The sequence below is a fragment of the Terrapene carolina genome, unplaced genomic scaffold (assembly GCF_002925995.2).
Source record: "Terrapene carolina triunguis isolate 2854851 unplaced genomic scaffold, T_m_triunguis-2.0 Scaffold111, whole genome shotgun sequence".
In the NCBI taxonomy this organism is placed as follows: domain Eukaryota; kingdom Metazoa; phylum Chordata; order Testudines; family Emydidae; genus Terrapene; species Terrapene triunguis.
In genome coordinates, this window is record NW_020664462.1 from 26,810,448 (window position 1) to 26,834,053 (window position 23,606).

The 23,606-nt window shown below is 37.2% G+C and overlaps 1 protein-coding gene across 6 annotated transcripts in view; it reads left to right on the forward strand.

The window, feature by feature from the left end:
- The window catches only part of ARHGAP12 (Rho GTPase activating protein 12), a 149,630-nt gene that overhangs the window by 117,019 nt on the left and 9,005 nt on the right, over positions 1 to 23,606 (forward strand). For 4 of the 6 annotated variants that reach the window (XM_026652066.2, XM_026652068.2, XM_026652069.2 and 1 more), the window contains 7 exons: positions 2,018 to 2,079; positions 6,257 to 6,338; positions 13,035 to 13,139; positions 14,201 to 14,299; positions 17,715 to 17,817; positions 18,865 to 18,984; positions 21,091 to 21,189. In XM_026652066.2, coding sequence (XP_026507851.1) covers positions 2,018 to 2,079; positions 6,257 to 6,338; positions 13,035 to 13,139; positions 14,201 to 14,299; positions 17,715 to 17,817; positions 18,865 to 18,984; positions 21,091 to 21,189 — 670 coding nt within the window. The remainder of the gene's footprint in view (positions 1 to 2,017; positions 2,080 to 6,256; positions 6,339 to 13,034; positions 13,140 to 14,200; positions 14,300 to 17,714; positions 17,818 to 18,864; positions 18,985 to 21,090; positions 21,190 to 23,606) is intronic. The other 2 variants (XM_026652067.2, XM_026652070.2) reach the window with 1 other exon arrangement.

The window sequence follows — 23,606 nt, forward strand, 5'->3', positions numbered from 1 at the left end:
CCAGACTCTGGCAGAACAACAGATGCAAAAACTGCAGCTGTATCACCACTGCTACAATAATGACACACCTGACAACACACTTTTCAAGATCTATGGGTCCTATCACAGCATGTGGTATATGGCAGTGGTTCTCAACCTTTCTAAACTACTGTACCCCTTGCAGGAGTCTGATATATCTTGCATATCCCCAAGTTTTACCTCACTTAAAAACTACTTGCTTACAAAATCAGACATAAAAATACAAAACTATTACTGAAAAATTGCTTACTTTCTCATTTTTATCATATAATAAAATAAATGAATTGGAATATAAATATTGTACTTGCATTTCAATGTATGGTATATAAAGCAGTATAAACAAGCTATTGTATAAAATTTTAGTTTGTACTGACTTCGCTAGTGCTTTTTATGTCGCTTGTTGTAAAATTTAGCAAATATCTAGATGAGTTGATGTACCCCCTGGAAGACCTCTGTGTAGTCCCAGAGGTACACGTACCCTTGTTTGCGAACCGCTGGTATATGGTATATGAATTATCTGGGTTTTATCTCATCTAGTGAAGTAAATGCCCAAATAACTGTGTGGGTGAAACCAGACAATCACTGTGCTCTCAAATGAACTCTCACAGGAAAATGATAAAAGACAAAAACACCCTGTCACCTGTGGATGAATACTTTTCACAAAGCAATCACTGTATATCTGACCTATCAGTTTTCATCTTTAAAGGAAACCTACACAACACTTTCAAAAGATGAGCATGGGAGCTTAAATTCATTACTCTGCTAGGCATTAAAAATCATGAATTGAACAGACACTGGATTTATGGCTTCTTATAATGATCTGTAACCCACTAACCCCCTCTTTTTTGTACTATGACTGCAGAGATGTTAACACGCCACTCTACCTTGAATGGTCCCTTACAATATGTGCTAACTTCTTATGCTGCACCTTGCATTTTGCTGTGACCCTGGGAGTACCTTTCCCAGACTTGAAAAAGAGCTCTGTATGTTTCGAAACATCATCTCTTTCGCCAACAGAAGTGGGTCCAATAAAATATATTACCGCACCCACCTTGTGTCTCTAATATCTTGGAACTGACATGGCTACAACTAAACTGCATACAACAAAGGAGGAAGTAGCAGAATTTATATTTATTACTTCATTCTGCAAGTCTGAAACAGTACAAGTATAAAGTTTCCTTTTTATCCGAGAATTTGATAAATATGCCTATATATGTTCTTAATGTTGCATAACATCGGAAAATATTTAACCCCATGGCACCTGCAAACCACTTTTTTTGCTGTGTGGGGTGATCAGTCAGCCATCAAGAGATCTACAAATTTACGCAGATGCTGACCAATTAATTTCTTGGGCTTTAATTTACAAAGCATAGCACAGCAGTTTTTGTTTTAATCTTTAAGCATGTACTTGGGGTGGGGAAATAATATACGAGACATCAAAGCAGTGTTTCACTTCCTATGTTTAAGCTAAATTAAACACACGAGTGGGAAATTTTTTTTACTGAGTCTGCAAAGTATATTTTTAAAAAATGCAGTGCTAAAATTACTTCTAAAAGCTTCTTCTTAACTGACAGAATTCAGAGTTAAGGCTGGTTTGTCTTCAATTAGCCCAATCATTTTAAGAGAGGGCATACAGTATGTCATCAATGTGTAGAATGACCTTCATTTACAAACCTTAATTTAAAATGAAGCTGCCACGGAATTTCCAGTCTGCTGCCCCAGACTGTCAAAGAAATTAGTTTGCAACAGAGTACATGGGGCCCTGAGTAGGGTCAGCTTCCCACTTATTGAATGGTAATAATGAACCTTCCATTGTCATCTTGTTTTCATCACTATGCATATATTTAAACATAATACAATTTCTGCAAGTGTCATATTAGTGAAAATATTTCTTATTGCCAAATGCTTATTCAGTGGTGTTACTGATGAACAGGAATATAGAGGCCCGTGTTCATAAATGTAATGTCTTATTCTTTGTCTAATGTCTGTTGCCCTACAGGGTCAAGAGAAGTATGGATTATTAAACGTAACAAAAATTACAGAAAATGGGAAAAAAGTCCGGTAAGTCTACACTTAATTATATCTCCTTGATCATCATATTCTAGCTCTGTGTATTGCTATTTATCAAAGTAAATATGCAATAGCAGATATTAGGATTTTCATAGTAGAACTTTTAATCAGTTTTTGTAACCTCTTTATTCTGGATAGAATTTGTAACACTTCTGTGTGATTTTTGCCCCAGTTTCTCTTTGGGACAACATTTTCCCTACCCCAAAGCTAAACATGTGATTCTGTCAGTGGACTAAAGATCCTAGACTTCTGACAAGACAGACTATGGCATGTCAGGTCTCTGGATAAGATCCTGCTTTAGTTGAAAGTGCTCATTCATACTCCATTTGGGTGCGATATTGTGAGGCTATAGCAATTATTAATCAATCCACAGGTTCACCTACTTAGTTTTTGTGGTAATTATCCAAATTGTTCATTTCCAAATACCAATTAAACTAACTGGTAAGGAATATGATGATGAAAGGTATTAATCGTGTATGGTATTAGCAATTTAACTAGAACTTTCTTCTTTTTGTTTTCCCTTCAAATAAGTCTTCCTTTATAGAACTGAAGTGTGACTTTCATAACAAAGTAAATTTTAATCAACACTGTACTAATTCTTCTCCTGCATTCCAAGAGTAGTTGTATTCCCTGGAGGAGAGAGAGGCTTCAGTTGTTGCCTCTAGCTATCTTGTCTAGCACTATACCCCATAGGAGAGGAGATGTTCTGGTCTGTATTCTTATTTCTTTTGTGGATACAAGTTTGACTACCACTTTCATCTTTCGTTTGCACTTAAAAAAAAAAAAAAAAAAAAAAACTTTCAAAGAGACTGGTATGAGGTGTATTTTGATGCTGTGCTATAACTGCACTATAGTTGAGGTTGCACTAGAGTTCAGTTTTAATAGGAGCTTTAACCATTTATTTTGTAAAAATCTCGTTGAAATGGCAAAAAACAAAACATGAACTTGGAACACTATTTGAATTTTTCATGGTTTGAAAAATGAATTCAAACAAGAAGTTATAATATTACCACTTTTGGCAATTTTTTCCCAACTGGATTGTCTCATTTTCCTTTGTACCTCTTTTGCAAGAAATCTAGAGCACTCTGGGATCTTCTCCTTTGTCTACGTTGTGGTGCCTCGTACTGATTCCTCAAGTATCAGTTTCACGTTAGTAGTGTTAATCTAGAGAGCATTTTATAATTTTTTAGCCATAATGGAAAATGTGCACCAAGGCTAATTTAACAACAAATCATCATTGTGCAAACACTATCACAGTGACTCCTTCACCAAATACCCTCTGAAGCCTAGAGGAAAGCTTCCTGAGGTGGGAAAGAGAAGACTAGGACTTCAAATCTCACCTTTCCTAAATGCTGTTTAAATTTCCATGCAATTCACTACCCTTATTGACAACAACCCTCAACCCCAATCTAGAACAGTTAATGAAGAGCTGCCAAACATTCACCCACCCTAATTTGTTCAATTAAATTAGAGAGTTTATACAATATCATTGCCAATACAAAACTTAGATCTCTGAAAAAACCCAATCTTATCCACTGCGCTATGCTGACTTTCAAAGTGACTAACCCTATTTTGGCTATTTTATCTCTAACCACTATAACACCAGACTCCTTTCCCAGAGGTAGGGATAGAATCCATGATTCCGGATCATTAACCGTTTACTGCTGACTAGTAAACAGTTGTGTAACCCATTGGGAAAGTGTTAAGTCCTCCTCCAATAGCAGGTCTATGGAGGCTTTAGCAGTTACTCCTGTATCTCTAGTAGTAAGGGATCTGAAGGTCAAGAGGTTCATATCCTGCTGCTGATCTGTGAGAGGTTAGTATGATTATCTGTGACTTGCACAGTGAATAGACCACTTTAAAAGTAGGTTTTGTACTTAAACTATGATCTGTAAATTATGATGTGAATCGTAAAATACACGTTTCAGTCATTTATCACACATTTTGCTTGTGTAACTCACTGGTCAGTGTGTTGTCACGTTTTGTGCCAAATCCACAGAGGATGCGAGTTTGTGACAGCTTGAGAGCCTGACTCTTTAGGATAAGTTGTAAAGGCTTTTAGCTGTGGAGGTCATTGATTTAATCCTTTGTGTTGGCCAACATGGTGGCCATCACTCTTGCAACTGTCCTCCGCTGGCATATTTGAAATTTGAGAAGAATGCTTCATTCCATCAGGGAATGGGGAGAGCAGTAAACAGATCTGCTGGTGTAATACACATGCACCCTAGTGCTGCAACTGCATCTGGCTGTATCCAAGTTCTAGAAGTCCATGAGAGGCCATGGAGTGTGTTGGGAAGTGACTCCTTTAGTAAAGTTCCCTCCGGCTGACAGGTTATGCTGTCACTGCTAAACAGAGGGCTGCTTTTGGTGTACTTAGTCTCAGTAACTTTTAAAATGGTGATAAAATGTTAGACATAAAGAATTTACTGAGGCACATCACAGTTTCTCACAATTTTCAGGAGGGTCAACACAGGAGGAGCTTTGGGAAGGTCAGTTTCTCCCTCTGATTTCCCTGCCTCTGGTGCCATTCGCTGAGGTACATCAAAAATGCATTAAAAATATCTAGGAAATAAACAAAAACTACATTTTGTGACTGTGAAGATTGCGACAGCGTCCACCCAAAACCTTAAAGGCATGGAAATATCTTAAAAGGGAAGACTTGTGCATTCCTTTCCACTTCCTTATTGCCTACAACAGTCAGTAACTCACTCCAATACTCCATAAGGCTTTCATTTCCACCTCCAACAGATGCTCAAAAGCAGTAGATACCCAACTTCATCAAACTTGCACTCTAAAACAAAACCTTAAGTGATTCAGCATGTGCTGATTTGTTGATATAATTGATGCGAAGGCATATGAGGTCAGTCGGCTAAGGTTTTATGTTGGAGTGCTATTTTGAGGTTGGGGTATGTATTACTGTTGGATGAAACTGGTCAGCTGTGAAATAGTTAAGTGTTGGAGTTGAGAGGAGTGAGGCAGTTCACATTACTTAAAGTGATAATTTATCCATGTGTGGCATCAGTAAGACTTCAGTGTTCACATTCAGAGTATTCTCTTTTCAGATATAAGGGTTATAAACTAAACTTTTTAAAAAAATTAAAGCTGAAATGTTTCAGAAACCAGTTGGCCACCAAAGAATTGTCAGTATGATATACCGCAGAGTACTGGCTCAATCTTACCTCTGGCCTCGGTGATGGTCTTCATCTTTAATTTCTATGACTCTTTTTGCTTAGCTCCACAGATGGCCACTTAAATTATAAATAGGTATAAATATACAGGTTGTAGTATGGACAGTCTGATGTTATGAGACTACTTTTGGAATTCTACCTTATTTTTTGTTTTTAAATGTTGCATTAATGTAAAAATATTTTCTACTTAACTCAGGTCTACTTTTCCTTTAGTCTAATTTAAAATGTGGAATGTTCTGAATGTTAGTGCTTTGCTTAGACTCAGATGCAATATTACATTTTTTGTTCCAAAGAAGCCCTTGAAAATCATGCAGATAGGTTTAGTATAGCCATTTAGGTTTATGGACTTCTGCTTAAAAAGAAGCAGTATTGCCATCCTGTCTATTTTGCTAAGCAATTTATTATTATTTCATACTTAGGCAATAAGACTAGAAGACATGGCTACTCAAGATTTTTTGTTTTTTACCTCAAGGGAATAGGTGTTCAGAAATGGTAACGGACTTACATTTTTCTGCATTGTAAATACACAACAAATATTCTTTCAATCCAAATACAAATTAGTGTATTCTATCAAATATGGTACATTTACATCCTGTGTAGGTATGAGATACCATGATCAGTCAGTCTCATGATTATGCAATGCTTTGACATAACCTATTTAATACCCTGCAGTTTGGGCATGCTAAATTAGCATCTTTGAGGTCATAATTATACACTGTGATTCTTCTAGTGAAACTGGTGGCTTTCATTACTAAATAGCTCTGTTTGGTTTAGATTTTGATGGCCAGCTTGGGGCTATTAACACAAGTTCCCCATCACAAATACAATAGTAGCAATTAAAAGACTTACTAATGTCACTAATGAGTATATATGTAGTTAATTGTGCTAACACACCAGTCAACATTCTAGCAGTGATGGACAATGTGAGGTAGTCTAATTTTATCTGCAAACAAATATAAATGTCAGTATTTTAATTGCAGAAAGAACTGGATGTCTTCATGGGCAGTATTACAAGGTTCATCGTTATTGTTTACTAAAACCCAAGGAACTGGAACTAGTTGGGTAAGCACTTCAACCCATCTTTTTGCTTTATTTAAATGTGGATCAGATTAAGCACAATAAATTCTAGCAATTATCTGTAGAATCTATATAAAAAGGTACTTACATCATTCAAAAAATGACAAATCAAGGAAAATGAGGGAGGGGGAAAATAGCTTAGTGTAGCAGTCAAGTATGATGAAGGATAAGAAGAAAACCAAATATACTCTTTTCTGTGTTACAAAAAAATCTTGTGATACATTCTTATCAGCACTAATTTAGAAACTCATAAAGGGTTTTCAGTTGTCTTCAAGTTTGTCAGAATTTAATAAAAAGACAGCACTTTGCAGAAGATGCTCCAGACCAAATATGTCCTTGATTTGTTTCTCACCAATGTGTTTCTGAATTGGGTCTGTTTTTTGTGTGTTTTTTGGTTCATGGATTAGTTAGTAGCTTGAAGAGATTTTTCACACTCTGAGGTAAGTTTGAAATAAATACATAAAATTAAATAATAAAGGAAATGCTAAAGCTCAAATTATTACACTGGAAGAACTGAATCGGCGAGTATGTACTTCATAGATTATGCTCCCGATGTGTGTGAAGCAATCTAAGGGCTGGGGGAGAAGGCAGAACACTTACTGAGCTTTTGTCATGTTACAATCCATGCTTTATTGAATTTTGTTTTATGCTGCATGTTGAAAGAAATATTTTTTTCACATGCAGTATGTCCAATAGACAAAAGGCATTGTTTAAGGGTATCCTGAGACTGAAAGGTCTTCAAATTTATATCTACACCAAGCTGAATAACAGTTATTGTTTCAATGATTATGTATATATCCAGTTACATCACAGAAATGTCTTGCTATCCATTTTCTTTCCATATTAGATTTTGTACGAGATTACTGAAGTTCTAATATTAAATATGTATGTAGTCCTATTTGAAAACTAATGAATGGTTAGATAAACAGATTGTAATTCTAGCAGCTGTATTTGACTGGCATGTGCTATTATTCTAGCATACTCTCTGGAACTTTTTTCTGCTTGATTCACCCTCTGCTGCTTCACACTGTATGAGCAGCAAATTGGTACTGACAATTTTTCTGAAGGACTGTTTTCATTTCAGAGATCAGAAATCTTGTCATTTTTGCCATTCTGTTGCTCTGTAGCAGTAGAGTGGATGGTTGCAGGAAGCACAATGAGAATAGGTAAGGACAGAGAAGCTACTAGGATGGACCAGGAGGTGATGATAGGAAGGAAAGAGAAAAAATAGGGTGAGGAAGAACAAAATGAAGAGTAAAAGGAATGAGGCAATGTTAATCATATTGGGATATGATAGAGAGTGGACCTAGTGACCTAATGGTCACACAATATGAATGAATTGAAAGAACAGGAGAGGGTGTGCATGGGGGTGGAAGCATGGTTGACGAAGCATAAAAAGTGAGCTTGAAACACTTAAAAGGATAAAGGAAACAAATGTTAAATGACTTGTGCATCTATAATCATTCTAAAACTGGGTAGAAGACATATCTACAAGCATTTACATTTTAAAGGAAAAAATCAATTACATATAAATACTTAAATGCTTTTCTGTGCAGTGCATGTGATTTTTACATAAATTTAATAACATGGCATATTGAAGAAATATTGGAGAATCTGGAAAGGTGAGCATGGGAGTGGGAAATGCTTGGATTAGTGAAGTGATTAGATTTTACAATAATAAAAATTTAGTTTTTCTCTGGAATCTAATTAGCTTAATTTCACCAACCCACTTTATAGAATAGCATATTCACTACAGATGTTCATGAGAACTCTGATATTCAGTCTCTGTCATGTATAAAGATGATCCTCCCCTTTAAAGCACATTGCTGTTATTGGTACCCTCTAATCATTTTTATAGTTTTCTGTAGCTAAAGGTATAACGCACACTGTAATCTTCCAAATCAATTCAGAGAATCTCCGGCTGGAGGTTGGACGGAGAGGGCCAGGTCTCTGAGTTGGCACCAAGCAGTCTCTCTCTCTTGGGTGTCTGGCTGGATGGTTCTTGCTCGCATGCTCAGGATCTAACTGATCATATGTGGATTCAGGAAGGAATTTTCCCTTGGGTCAGATTGGCAGTGACCTTGGGGTTTTTTGGCCTTCCTCTGCAGCATTTGGGTCACTTACCAGGATTATCTAGGTATATCTCACTTAATTATTTCCCTACCATCTCAGGGGCTTCATGCACTGGTGCACCTATTCTCTGCTTGTGAGACATATCTAATCTCCTGTGGGCTGTAATACTTTGGTCTAATTTCGATTGTTGGGATTAGTGTGATGGCCTGTAAGATACAGGAGGTCAGACCCAATGATATAGTGTCCTGTCTGGTCTTAAACTCTGTGACACAGTTTGTTAAAGTTTGGGAACCACAGATCTAATTTAAATACAAGTACATATCTTGTCCACGATATGGTAAAAGATTTTCTATTTAGTACCTTAAGGAATGCAGTGTTGGAAATGAGAAAAATATTTACAGTGTGATCAGTGTAAACTAGCCTTTAAATTATCAAGGGAGAGTATCTGTTTTCAAAGACTGTATATCTCTGTTATACATCTTATGCACTTTTCTGCTCTCCCTGTGCAATGAAAAAAATGAATACAATATTTTAAAAACTACTCATCAGTCATTTGTAAACTCTTACCCTTCAGAAATAACCCATAAGAATATTTAAACGCATGTTGTACAGTCATGTTTAAGATTCACTTGAATCCTATTTAAGACCCAAGTTTAGTGTCACCATCATCTGGTTGAAAAGATTTGTTTAGTGGTTACCTAGTGGTTGATGTTTGCTTTTTCTCTTGTGCATTGCTTTGTGACTTCATCATTTTTCTTCCTTTTTCTCACCAAGTCATTTTGCCAGTGGGGCTTAATTCCTGAGCTCCTGCTCTCGCTGTTTTCTTCTTGGAAAAATGCTCTCAGTGGTCGGCCTGCTGTCACCTATGTAAACTGTGATCCTGTTTCAGCTATCACTGTATGTGTTCCCGTTACATGCCTCTTGCCACCATACTATTTTATTCACTATCAGTGTCTTAAAATAAATTTGAAAGACACATCATTTTACCAAGAATTGCTAACTGAGTTGAAGTAATTTTCATGCCATTTTATGTAACGCTTCATGTTTTCTCTGTATCTTCTGTGGGGTTTGTGTGTGTGTGTGTGTGTGTGTGTAGGTTGTATAAGGTAAAAATTAACAGGTATATTCCAATAATCCTGTAATCACCCTAATGGAACTAAATACAAAGATAATCCACTTCATTGGTATTGGAGTTCTAATCCACATTGTACCAGCCACTTGAACCACTAGTATCTTGACTAATGGAGAGCATGATATAGTATATTAACAGCTTTTAGGGCCTGTCTCTAATTCTTTCTAACAATGCAACTAATTTAGGATGTTTGGAAGATATTTATATGCATTTGATTGAATGGTCTGTTTGAAACCTGTCAATTTTAGCTATAAATGAAATACCTAATGATTTCATGACTGCATACATGTCAAGGATGTCTTACTGCAGAGCATGCAGAAAACAGATGCAAAACACCATACCAGTTTACATACAATAAGACCGCCTTCTTTGGTATAGTGTGGATACAATATAGAAATGCTGTATTCTCAGAAAAGAATCAAATATTTGTAGGTTAAAATGTTACTGTTGAGCTACCAAGTTTGTAAGGGATGGTAATTGGCTCGTTTGAGCTATCTTCAGTTCTGCAAAATTATCAGTTAAAAAAAAACGTTAAAGCTCAAATGCAAAACTTCAAAATCTACTTTCAGTATAAACAACGAGGAGTCCTTGTGGCACTTTAGAGACTAACAAATTTATTTGGGCATAAGCTTTGGTGGGCATACTTTCAGTATGTTTTGATGATGATGGACAGAAATGTTGCCCCCCCCCCCCCAAAGTGATGCCATAGTTGTGCAATTACCTTTTAGTGCCTTTAGAGGAAAGGGAAAGAGGCTGTTAACTTTAAATGTAGTCAGGCTACTTGAGATTTGGTATGGTTGCCAACATCTCACTTGTGGCAATCACTTTTGATTATGATCTCTTTGGTGGGGTTTGCAATAGGACAATATAAATGCATCTGTGCATGTTTAATTAGCAAAATAATAAGAGAAATTAAACTAATGTAAACTCCTTTCCATTGTCAATCAAAATGTGCTGCTGAATGCATGAAATGTTAAGTCCAGATTGCTCATAAATATTTACCATCCGTTGTTCCTGAATACATGAGTGACTATGTGGTTTGGATTTTTGTACATTCTTTCAGAATCTGAACTGATTCTTGAAGAAATTTAGACTTTTAGTTGCTGAATGAAAGCCTGATTCTTAACTGCTTGGTACCAAAAGTTTTGCACTGTCCACTGCCAACTAATGTAAGCTCAGTGCGGGCAGGAACCAGCCTTTTGTTCTGTTTGTAACACTTAGCACAATGGAGCCCTAGTCCATGATAGGGGCTCTTAGGCACTATGGTAATACAAATAAGACAAAATTAATAAATATTCTGGGAAAATCTGAGTTGTGTGATTTACTAAAATACAACAAACTGCTTTGAAATGTTCAGTTGTCAACCTATACTAAAAGTCTACATTATCTGAGATCTCTTAAATATGTTTATATTATTAAAACTATCTACTATACCATAACTTACCAGTATTGTGCAACTGTGTATATAAAAGAATTAAAGAATAAAATTACAAGCCACTATCTCTAATTGGAACATAAAATCTTTCTGGAGGATTGGGTCTGTCTAGTTTAAAGACAAATTCTTACTGAAAAACTTTTCTTCTATCCTTTTGTTGGGAAAATAAAGAAAACAGTAAAATCCCTCCTCCCTTCATTTAAATGATTTAAAAAAAATAATAGTCAAAAAAGTTCAGCGTGTGTTAGGAAATGAATGATTCAGAGAGAGAATTTTCATTTCATATATTACCAGACTAAGTTAATAGTTTGAATTGGCCTAGGTGGTTGTCAGGTATCCTATATTTGTGTGTGCTTGTACAGCAGCTATCTCAATGAGCCTGATCCTGAGCAAGGCCTCTGACTACTGCTGCAAAACTATTTTAAAATGGTTTTCCTTATCATTGGATGGCTGCTTAGAGGCGCATATGAAATGAGGTAGTGTTTTTATTTTAAGTGGTCATTCTGTTTGGCATATAGCTGTTGTCCCCACAGTGTTTGAATAATTTCCCATAAACTAAGATTGTAAAGCCACAAATAATAATTAGTTACCCAACTGCTATTTGCCTTTGAAAAGCTCCTGCTCTGTTCATGGTGGACAATATCCATGGTACAGAACCATTGGCACTAACAAACATCATTGCTGACAGTCTCAGCAGAGAGGACACAGATTAAATGTGAATGGAAACGAACCATTGTCATCCTAAAGGTGGTTCCTCCTGAATAGAGCGGAGGCATATTGGTAGATTCACTGTGGAGAAGCTTGCATTGATACTCTCCATGGGTTCCTGGTCTGTGGCTAACGTGAGGATTTTTTTCTCCAGAGCAGTCAATCAGCACTCCACACACACATTCAAATCACCTTTTTAGAAAGACAAAACATGTTTAAGTCATTAGTCTGGAGCCAGGAGTCTCTCAGTGATGGTATGGCCCTGAATTTCTATGCCATCAGCACTTCACTTCTAATTTTCCCTTTTTTGGCTAATTAAAATTTTGATTATTCATTTTTTGGCCCAAAATTACTTTTTGTGTTTTGTGAAGACCACAGGTTCAGACCCTTTTAAAGGGAAATAAAAGCTGAGCGATAAGGGGTGAAACTCTAGTGAAAGTTCAGCTTTCCATTTAAGACTGTTATTACATTACACATGTACCACAGTAAAACCTCATCAGTGTGTTTTTAATTTTTATTTTATTGTTTCATAAAACCCAATGCAACACTCCTTGTTTAATAAGGAAACTAGTGGTTGTGCTGATATCAGGAAAAGAGTGAAAAAAGAAAGTTTGAATGGTTTTTCCCACTTGCGTGAAGGACACTTGTGGGTTGTACTTCTCAATCTTTCACAATTTATGTTGGTTATTCAGTATTTGATTATTAGATTAGACAGTGAAATTGCTTTCTGTTTCTGTGAACTTACACAGTGCAGCAGAGTTTGTGTTGCAAATACTACAGGGAAATGTTTTAAGTAAAATTTTAATTGTAAAATCAATTGGGTTTTATGAAACATTCCTTAAAAACCAACATCCCGTCAGTACACCAGAGAGAGGTTTTACTATATTCTACAAGGGTGTATTTTTGCCTGTCTAGTAAAGCCATTAGTATTTTTTAAGTCCAAGTGTCCAGGTGTTGGTTAAATGCTAGAATGACTTCACCAAACGCCAACCTGTTTACAACTTTGGACAATCTATGCCCAAAACCATACTATAATCAAATTATAGTTGTACAATTGTTACATTAAAAAATTCTGTGTTGGAGTTGGTTCTTTCATTTAAAGCATTTATCGGTATCTGTACATTTACCTAGCCTCAAAAACAGACCATTCTTTGGAAACATTTAGTTTTTCATGGTACCGCTTCTGTTGGGTAGTTGGGCAGAACACTGTACTTGAGTTAACTGTGTGTAGACTGTAAAATACTAAGCTCTATTATATATGCGGCGCACAAGTCTGTGTACACTTTTTAGGGGTAGCTAATCAAAGAAAATCATTATTTATTCTTTCTTTCAGAAGTTTGGGGTCAATCAATCTAAGCCAGAATTCACAGTGGATCTCAGAGGGGCAGTTATTGACTGGGCATCAAAGGACAAATCCAGCAAAAAGAACGTTATTGAGGTGAATTTATTTACTTTTCAGAAGTATGGCTTTGTTTTGGTGGTTTACTGTACTCCAGGGGGAAAAAAGCTTCTCTAAACTTCGAACAAACAAACAAACAAAAAATCAGTCAGTTGGATTAAAGGCATACGTGCCCCAGGACAATATCAAGATAAAGGTTTTTCTAAAATATGTACACATTACTGTAAGTGCAAGCTGTTTACCTTTTTAATATAGCCTATAATGTATAATTGCTTTTAATTTAGGTTAATTTGTTCTTTTTAGTGGCATCAATTTTTGAATCATTATATGGCACCTGAAAGCAGTAGCCAGGAACTTAACGTTAGCTGAAACCAGAATACTATATTGTCATTTTAACACATCTCTTAGAAGTTAACTGTTGTCATATGCTGCTAAATAGAATTCAATTTTATGTGTGTATTTTGAATAACTTTAAGCACTGATCAACATGTTATACCCTTGTCTTATTTCTTAATTCTGTTGTGAGAACTGGATCATCTGATAATACCCCTTGGCTGTGTACCTTGTATACCGGACCCCCGCTAGAACGCGGGGTTTTGGATCCATGCATGGTCCCGCATTAACGCGGGGACCGCGTTACCATGGATTCCAATGAAGGTAATTCAGTTTGGGATCCATGTGCGGTCCCGCGCTATAACTAAATTTGCGCTATAAAGACGCGCATTCTAGCGAGGGTCTGCTGTATTTATATTATCAGCATAGCTAACTACGACATGCTGCACATTGTACTCCTATCTGAAAATGAGAAGACAAAGGTCACAGATAAATATAATTAATAGTTACAGCATTTAAAATTTCTATATTAATCAAACAATAGTTGTAAAGCATGTATACACAATAAAGGATAGTTAAGATTCACTTTAGGGTTTGATATCTTGTCTGACACACACCGGCTTGCATTGTCCTATGAATTGCAGCTACTGCACGTTTGTGGTCATGTACAACTGTTGATTTTAACTTAACATGATATTAAAACACTGAATTATTCTGAATATTTGTATTTTGTTTTAATTCTAATAGAATATTTCTTTTCTTTAAAGCTGAAAACCCGGCAAGGAACTGAACTCTTAATTCAATCTGATAATGACGTTTTTATTAATGAGTGGTTTAAAGTTCTTAGTTATACTATCAGTAATCAGGTATGTACTTAAATCTTGAAGATATTTTTTTCAGTGCTGTCATAGTTAGAAACTATTTTGTGACCTACTCCATGATTCCAGCCCTTCAAGCATTAAGTGTATCACTCATGCTTTCATTTCTTGACTTCTTGGAAAGTGAGTATATTGGAAGTGGGAAGAGGAAAGGGCATTTAGTAGCTAGTTGAGTGATCCCTGTTGACTGGCTAATGTAATAGCACTAAGCATTGATAAGGGGAAAAGGGATTGTCTAATGGATAGGATGCTCAACTGGGACTCAGAAGACCTGGATTCAGTTTCCAGCTCAACTACAAGATTCCTGTGCAAGTTGCTTTCTTGAGCAAGTCACTCGATCTACCTGTGTCTCCGTTCCCCATCTGTTAAATGGGGATAATACTTTTGTGGTGAAAAGGCATTATGAGAATAAAATCTATATATGTCTGATGTACTTGAATGCTGCAGTGATGAGGTCCATATAAGTACTTAGATATTAAGTGCAGACTTTTTTGCTTGAGTATGTCAGTCATTCGCTTAAGTTACATATGTTTAATTGCATGTAAATTAGAGTAATACCCTTCCTGGCTGGTGAAGACTAGTGTGATATTACTAGAGTTGATTGTCAGTGCCTCCCTAGAGAAAGCATTATGCCAAGTGCTTTTTATTTTTTAAAAGAAGTGAATTAGACCTTTTATCAAAGAACAATCTCTTGATACTGACAAACTGTAGTTACCATTTTGTAGGGAAGCTTTATATTTGGGAAAGGTTATTGAGAAGGTGGCGGTGAGGCAGCTCCATCACTATCTAGATTCTTAAGATCTGTTACCTCAGTCAGTTTAATTTTAGAGCTGGGTATTGCACAAAGACTGCAGTAGTCTTGATTGTTATCTTCCTGGCAATGAATACAAACTTTATTTATTGCTGATTGAAGGCAGATGACAGTCTAAAACAGTGTTCTTGACCACGAGATGGTGTTGGCACATGTGTGATCCCCAGGCACAAGTAGAAAAATCTATTGAGTGGCTTAACTCCTTTCTTCATACACCCACAGGATAATTTTGGGCAACTGCTCATCTACCCTGAGGGCTTTCTCCTGGTTAACATGTATATGGTATGAATGTTAATTAAGAGTTAGGGCTGCACTGTCTCCAGTATGCAGATGGTTTCTACTTTGTCTTCCTCCGTCTGACCCATGGGCCACAAGTGAGGTGGATTACCCATTGTTAACAGTTTTCAATTTAGCTTAGGGCTAGCTGGGTTGAGATTTAGTCCAGACAAGAATGAGGTAGAGCTTGTTTGGCTTGGGGAGGCAACTGAGAAAATTAGCTGAGTTTATTTCAGCTCCCTTGATTATGGGAATATGTTTAGAGCACTCATGCACGTTCCCGGACAGGAGTCTCTTCCATACAGTGGTGTGCGTCTCCTGTCCAGGAGCATGCGAGCCACTTGCCCACACTAGTGTGACCAGGGACAGCTGCCAGTAAGCCTGGTGCCCGCCCCAGTGAGAGAGGCTAGGGGCAGTACAGCCACACCAGAGGAGCTGCCTGGGCTGGGTGCCGGCTCCTGCGAGCGGCAGCCTGACATGCTGCTGCTTTTGCCGCTCCATTTCCTGGTAAAGCCCTACAGCTCCACAGATATCTGCTTTATATCCGTGGATATCTGCATTGACAGGTATAAATTTTGTATCCGCTCAGAGCTCTAAATATGTTCCCATTATTGGTAACAGTTGTGAAACCTGGAAACAACACTGGATTCACAGCTGGTTCTGGATATCCAGATAGCAGCAGTGGCCAAGAGTGCTTTTCCCCCTGTGGCTCTCTAAAGGGCTCCAACCTCTTTCTGTTGAAGACCTCGTTACATATATCCTAATCTTTGTCACTTCAGGATTCAATTTCTGCAATATGCTGTACAAGGGACTATACCCAAATACCATTCAAAAACTTCAGCTAGTACAGAATGTGGTTGCCCATTTGGATAGTCAGGTGTCTAGGAATGAGCATGTTACACTTGTTCCATGATGTCAGTTGAATTCCAGTTAATTTCTCGGTGAAGGTTTTGGCTTTAATTGGTTTAGTCATAAATGGTTTGAGATCAGCCAAGGATCTGAATGGAAGAGGATACTGGCCAAGTGTTCTCAGTGAGAGATCCTTATCTCTGGTAGCCTTCCACTGTTGTAACGAGAACTTGAGTGTATTGATCTTCAGGGCATCCTGGACTTTATCTGTTCTCCTAGGCTTTTGAGAAGGCAGCAGGGAATGAGGACGGGTTAGGGTTAACTTCTAGCCTTTTTGAATGGATAATTGATTTAATTGCTGGATTTATAAATATTTTTATTGTACACGTGGCCAGAGCATTGATTATTGTTTTTTTGGTGGTGTTTTTTTTTTTTTTTTTTTAAATAAAAATGTCTCACTCTTTCCTCAAAAATAAGGTGATGCACATAGAGGCCTTGAAATAGTGTGGAAGTCAAGTCTAAAACAGTCTTGTTAGTATGATATTTATGAAGTAGAAGTACATCATTCCTGGAATCATGGAGTAGAGTACAAGGAACAGAATATGGAGATCTTACACTAAAGCCAATGAGAGCATCCTTACCAAACTGCTAATATTTCTGGAATTGTGTGCTCTGTCCAGGTATCACATTGCAGGTACAGTTTCACTGGGGCTTTGGCAATAGCCCTCGGATTAGTTGGAATTTATGCCTGATTGTAGAAAATAATCCACATTGATTACATCTGAGTGAGCTATTCACTTTAACATGCTGAGAGAACACTGACATTAGCAAACAAGGTTAGGCTTTCAGAGGCTGACAAGATCACTCTATCAAATTATCTTTGGGGTGTTGTTCTGTCACTATGCCTGACAATGCTTTGCTTTGCCAACAGGCATTTCCAGTTTCTGCCATAGAAGATTGCTTCTTATTTATAGCCATGGCTGACAAAGATAGGGAAACTGCTTCATGTGCTCTTCGTGTACACCCAGCCCCCACACTAAGCGATTTTGTGGTGGAAAACATAGATAGAATAGCAAACAGCCTACCTCCCCATGAAAGAATATTTTATATATGGTTGGCTGGTTGATGTTACAGAATCTCAGCAGGGCAGGTATACTACTTGTGTTTTGACCTTAACTGAATTCAGTTAACCTAATGATTGTCCAGTGACGTTTTCTCTGTTGGGCCTTGTGAACAAATCCTGTAACTGTTAAGGGTTAATATTAGTCTTGTTGATACAGGAAAGAATATTGCTTACAAGACTATGGCATCTGATTCCAAGAAGTTACCAGTTTAATATTTTTAAAAAGCATATTTGTATTATAAGACACTCTATGGATTATGGTTGTTAATAAAATATACTCTTGTCTGTTCTGAAAACTGTCAAGCTATAAGAGAACTAATCAGTGTCTTTTTTTTAATCAATAGGCAGTGGAGTCTGATGAAGCATTTGAAGATGATGTACCGGATTCCCCAGGGGTGGAAAAACAAGACAAAGAGAAGGACCATAAGGACTCCAAGAAACTTCGTTGTAAGTTAAGCTAATTCCCAGTAAAACCTTCATTATTAATATCTACCTGGTTAAGATTGGAAATAATATAACTTAAGCAAAAAGAACATTTAGTGCATTGCAGTTTAAAACAGCTTTAAAAGATAAACAAATGAAAGATCATACAAAGTTAAAGTTTTCCAAACAATCCTAACTGCCCTGTACCTTACCACAGTGTACAATCCATATACTAATTATTATAACTACTTTTCAAAAATTTGAAATTTAGCTGTTTGGTTTCATAAAGCTTAAGCGTCATCAGTTGTTTTTTGTAAGCTTTGCAAGATGTAAGAGAAATACTTCATAATTTGAGATTCAAATTTTATTTAGTTAACTTGATTTTTGATAAGGTTGGGTGGAAGAAAAATAGTTTGCTGCTCTAGAATCCAGGACTAGTGAATAAAATGAATTTGAAGTTTCTGTACTGAAGAATTGGAGAGTTTTTTAAAGTTAGCAGATATATCAATAAGTGAAGATCCCTTCATTAAGTTTCATATTTTTGACAAATTAACCTGAAACTTAAAAGGTCAAATGCACAGAATAAACAAAGTGATCAGGCAAACTTTTCACTTCTTGTTTCTGGCTTCATATGTAATATGAGAAGATAATTATTTTAACTGTGTAAGTAATTTCATATCAAGGAGGTTTGATGCTGGATATGAAGTTTACAAATCTAAGGTAAAAAGCCTGACTTAGAAATAGTACAGTTGTAGTAAATTGTGTATGTGTATATGGCAGTGTTGCAACTAATCCTCTGTCTTGTAAGCTCCTCTGAGAAGGGGCCATTCTTGAGAGTTCGGAAAGTGCCTAGCACATACCAGGTGCTTGCATAAATGAAAATATAGAGCGAGAGAATAGTTTGCACTGTATATTTTAATGTGTTAGAATATACTGTTCTTTTTCCTTGAAGCATTTGCCAGCTTCAAATAAGTTTTTCTTGTATTGTTCTCTGGGCAAACTATTTAGCTACTTAATGCTTGTCAAGTTTGTTTTTACATTTCTATATTAAATTAAATTTTTATTTTTTAGCAATGAAAATATCTAGCAGCGTAGATTCTTCAGAACAGAAGAAGACAAAAACAAAGCTGAAGAAATTTCTTACACGACGCCCTACATTACAAGCTGTTCGAGAAAAAGGCTACATTAAGGGTAAATTATCCTTATTTCTTCAGGAAACCTTTTGATAAGCTGAATTTTACAATCATGTCTGTAATAGAGCAGGAATTAGTGTTGTAGAGGAAACTAGCCTTATAACGTTAACTACATTTGACTGAAAAGGAACCAGTTATTTTTGTAACAGATGGCAGATGTGATAGTTTTAGTTCCGGGGTAGGTGTGTGTCATTCTTTCAACAGCCCTAGTGGTCACCAAATTCAGCTACAGAGAGGAAGTAATCCTCCTATTATGATGGACAGAGGTGAAGGGATGGGGTGGATGAGGTCCCAAGAACCCACTGAGCCTTGGGCAATGCCTATGAGAAGCAGAATCCTTTTGTTCTGCACTTTCAGCTGGCAAGCTTGGGAAGCCAACACTTGACACAAGCAAACAAAATGATCTTACAATGCAGAGGTGAACACGTGTAGATTCTCATCTGTTTCAGAAAGGGATCTTGCAGTATGCAAGATACCAGACAGCCATGTGCTATTCAGAAACAAGTGAAATACCTAAGCCAAACAGGATGAGTTTAAAGAATCCTAACTTAAAATTTCTTTACTCTTGGTCAATTTGTTTTTAGCTTTAATATTTCTTAAATTTACTTATTTGATCTTTTCCAAAAAGTAGTTCTTAAATGATACGTCTTTGTATCAGACTTCAGCTCATAGTGTACATGTAGCCTTGGGGTATGATTCCCAGCTTGTATACATGTACTCACACTAGCTCTCATGTGTGCTAGGGTGCTAAAAATAATAGTTTAACTGTGATAGCACAGGCAGCAGTATGTGGCGGCATGGGCTAACTGCTCCAAGTATGTACCCACGGGATTGAAGAAAGTTTGTACTTGGGGGCAGCTAACTTGTGCCACCGCTGCCCATGCTACCCTGAGATTTTTAGTGCACTAGCTCAGAAGAGAGCTAGCATGCATATGTATATGCAAGCTGGGAATCTCACCGCTAGCTCGTAGTATAGACATATCTTATGAGTTGCTAATTAGCATGTAATGGTTCCAATATGACATATACTTATATAGAATTTCTAAATTTAAAATTGTGAATGAAGGTTTAAATATTTAAACCATGAGTTCATGTAAGTTATTGATTTGATATTATTCTAGACTTAGTTTCTTATTGTCCAATATACATTGCACTGCTTCATAATTAAAAGTCCACTAGGTACAATAAATATAGCTATAGCTCACATCAGTAGAAATATACCAGGCCAAATTCTTCTGACATTAAATCTGTCAAATTTCATGTATTTCTACCAATTTTCTTAAGTAATAGGAGCCCAAACATTTACGAAATATGTCATACTTCCAGATCGTAATTACAAAAGTAAATTGTGGGATTTTTAATTGTTTGGGATGGAGGGAATTCTTCTCAGACTGCAGCTTTGCATTACATTTTATAGCTTGGAACTGACTTTATGCACTGTGTGTAAATTTCTGAGAAATTAGTTAGTATGAACACTGAGCCAAGTTGAACTGTGTGCAAAAATGCAATGCTAGTGTTTGGATCTAATAAAGGTGTTTTTATTTAAGGAGGAAGCATATAAACTTCAAAAGTTGGTGCTATTAGTATATTTTAAAATATAAATCTGCAATCCTGCATTATCCTTGTGTAATGAGTTATACAGAAGCTGTTAGTTAACAGACACAAAAATACAAAAGCTTTTACAAAAGAAAGTGTAGTAAACTACAAAAGCAGGTGATTAGAATAAGGAAAATGTTGAAAAAACAATGTTTAGGAAAACACTGGAGAACAGCATGCATTAATTATAGTAACTGTTTTTAAATGAGATTTTACTACATGAAAAAAGTACAATTAAGGAAAATACTTTGAAGACACAATGGAAGAAAACATTAAGAGGCACAGTGTGATGATTAATACCTATAACCCTCTAGGGATTTCCCATTAGGCTTATTGGGTATTGAGCTCTTTTGAAAACCTTGCCCGTTGCTTCTTGTTACCCAATGTGGTGTTGCCATATATTCTTGGTATATCACTGTTGTGCATGAACTAGTTTTATCCTTTGAAGCTCATTCAACTATAAATGAGGTTGGTTTTTTTTTTTTTTTTTTTTTTAACTTGATTCCAGATCAAGTGTTCGGTTCCAATCTCACCAGTTTATGTCAGAGAGAAAACAGCTCAGTGCCAAAGTTCGTGAAGCTGTGCATTGAACACGTTGAAGAACATGGTAGGGTGAAAATGTTCATCTATTGGTTTTTATCTCCAAATCTCAGAGTCAGTATCTAATTTTGGAAGATTAATTCTTATCCTATTGGTTTCCAAATGACTGGTAACTGAGTATTGTGAAGTCTGAGGCTTATAGCTGGAGTTATAGCAATAGGATGAGAACAGCTGGGAAGTAGGGAGGGAAGGGAACCTGAACTAGTATCCAGTGAGATCGTGGCTAGCAAAGAGTAGCAGGAGGGAACTGGGAACAGCTCATCATATTTGGGGACGGGATTGTTGAAAGGGACCTTGTCAGTAGGTAACTAATAAAATTGCTTCTTAAATCCTTACCTATGTTAATAAAACACCACTTGCATTAAAGACTGTTTCTCCTACAAGTCCATTTTAGGGACGCCTTACCTATGTAAATATGTGGAGAATCAAGGCCTTCAGATAACACTAAGTCATCTGAGATTCCTTTAGCCAGTTACACTGATAAAACTTGGAAAATTTGCTTGAAACTGCTCAGATTACCAGATTTCTACATTTTATCTGATTTATTAAAGTGCCCTGATTTGTTGAACATGTCCTTCTCTTTTCCTGTTGACAATAAGAGAAGGCAAATCTCTCTTACTCAAGTATTTAAAGTGAGTCTAGATTGAATGTTAAAATTTTGGAAAGTCTGAGGTATAAGATGACCCAAGACTTCTGCATTTTATGTGTATAAAAACTTTTAGGTAACAGTGGCTGCATATTTATCCCCACCCTGACTTGTCTCCTCACTTGTCTCTTGCCTGCTTGTTGTTGTGGTCGTTACTAGAACTCTTATGAGAGTAGTATTGCAATTGGGTCTCTTACTCCCTTGTAGTGAAGCTATTCCCATGTAGTGGCTGATGCTAAAGATCAAAGTTGTGTGTAAGAGAATCTACCCACCCATCTTTTTGGTGCACCCCACTTCCTTCCCAGGTTAGATCTGGCACATCACATTCAGGGCCTGAGTGGGAGCTAAGGGTAAATGTTGCAGGGCAAAATAGGTGCCCTCCATGGGGGAAACAGCTACAGTGAAAGAATATGGTGCAACTTGTAGCCCCCCCTTACTGCTGCTGTCTGGTGACTCAGTGCAAGAAGGAAGAGCAGGAACTGGTTCTACTGTCCTCCACCCAACTTCAGAAGCTGCAATGGATGTGTGTTTTCTGCATTGAGATAGGACAGCAGTGAAAGAAGCAAGTTCTCTTTTACCTTAAGGTGAACTAATATGAGCAGCTTCTTCCCTCCTCTTCCATCTCCATTCCCCTCCCCATTATCCCTTCAAAGAGAGAGAATGACCAATAGATTGTGGCAGTAGAAGGTAGTGGGGAACAGATGAGTGGGACAGATGGTACTGACAATTGTGCGCCATATCTCCTGATGCTTCTGTTGCATCAGGATTCCCTGTGGATGGGATTAAGGGAGTTGTTGAATCCCGTCTTTGCAACACTCATATCAGCCAACACAATGCACTGAATTCATGTAAAGGTTATGAGCATCTGTAGACAGAAATTCTTTCTGTCTTCCGCACTTGACCACTTTTGATCTTCTGCAACAGCAGCCACTGAGAAGTAATTTTTCTCCTTTTGCCAAATCCAGTGTTTTCGTCAAAACTGTAAAGATGTTAACATGTGGTAGGGATGGAGGGCACATCTGCTTGCCGTGAGAAAGTAAGGGAACAGGGTGGAATTAAACACACATGAAAACTCATAAAACCAGTGGAATGGGTGGTATCGGGTGGACCTGGTCACCCACTATCAACTTTGAGGTGTTTTCCAGAATGACTGACTTAGCTTGGTTTAGTCACCATACATTTTGGTAAATATAGTCTCAATGTGAAAGGAAAACCTAAATCAAAAACCCTACAATCCCCTGCTAGTATTTTAGGATGAGTGGAGGTATATGAGAGAGCGAGAGAGCGAAAGCGCGCATATATGTGCAAGAGATAAAGTGAAATCCTTCATGTACTAAGCATTGGTTGTGCTAACTAAATACTAGGTGTGAGATTTTTAAAAGCAGCTAATTGGAGGGTGGGCCCCCAGCCCTCATTGAAAATCAGTGGGAGTTGGGCACCTCACTCCTGAAGACTCCTTCACATTTTCTGAGTACACATCACAAGTTTGCAGATGACACTAAACTGGGAGGCGTGGTAGATACACTGGAGGGTAGGGATCGGATACAGAGGGACCTAGACAAATTAGAGGATTGGGCCAAAAAAAACCTGATGAGGTTCAACAAGGACAAGTGCAGAGTCCTGCATTTAGGACGGAAGAATCCTATGCACTGCTACAGACTAGGGACCGAATGGCTAGGTAGCAGTTCTGCAGAAAAGGACCTAGGGGTTACAGTGGACGAGAAGCTGGATATGAGTCAACAGTGTGCTCTTGTTGCCAAGAAGGCTAATGGCATTTT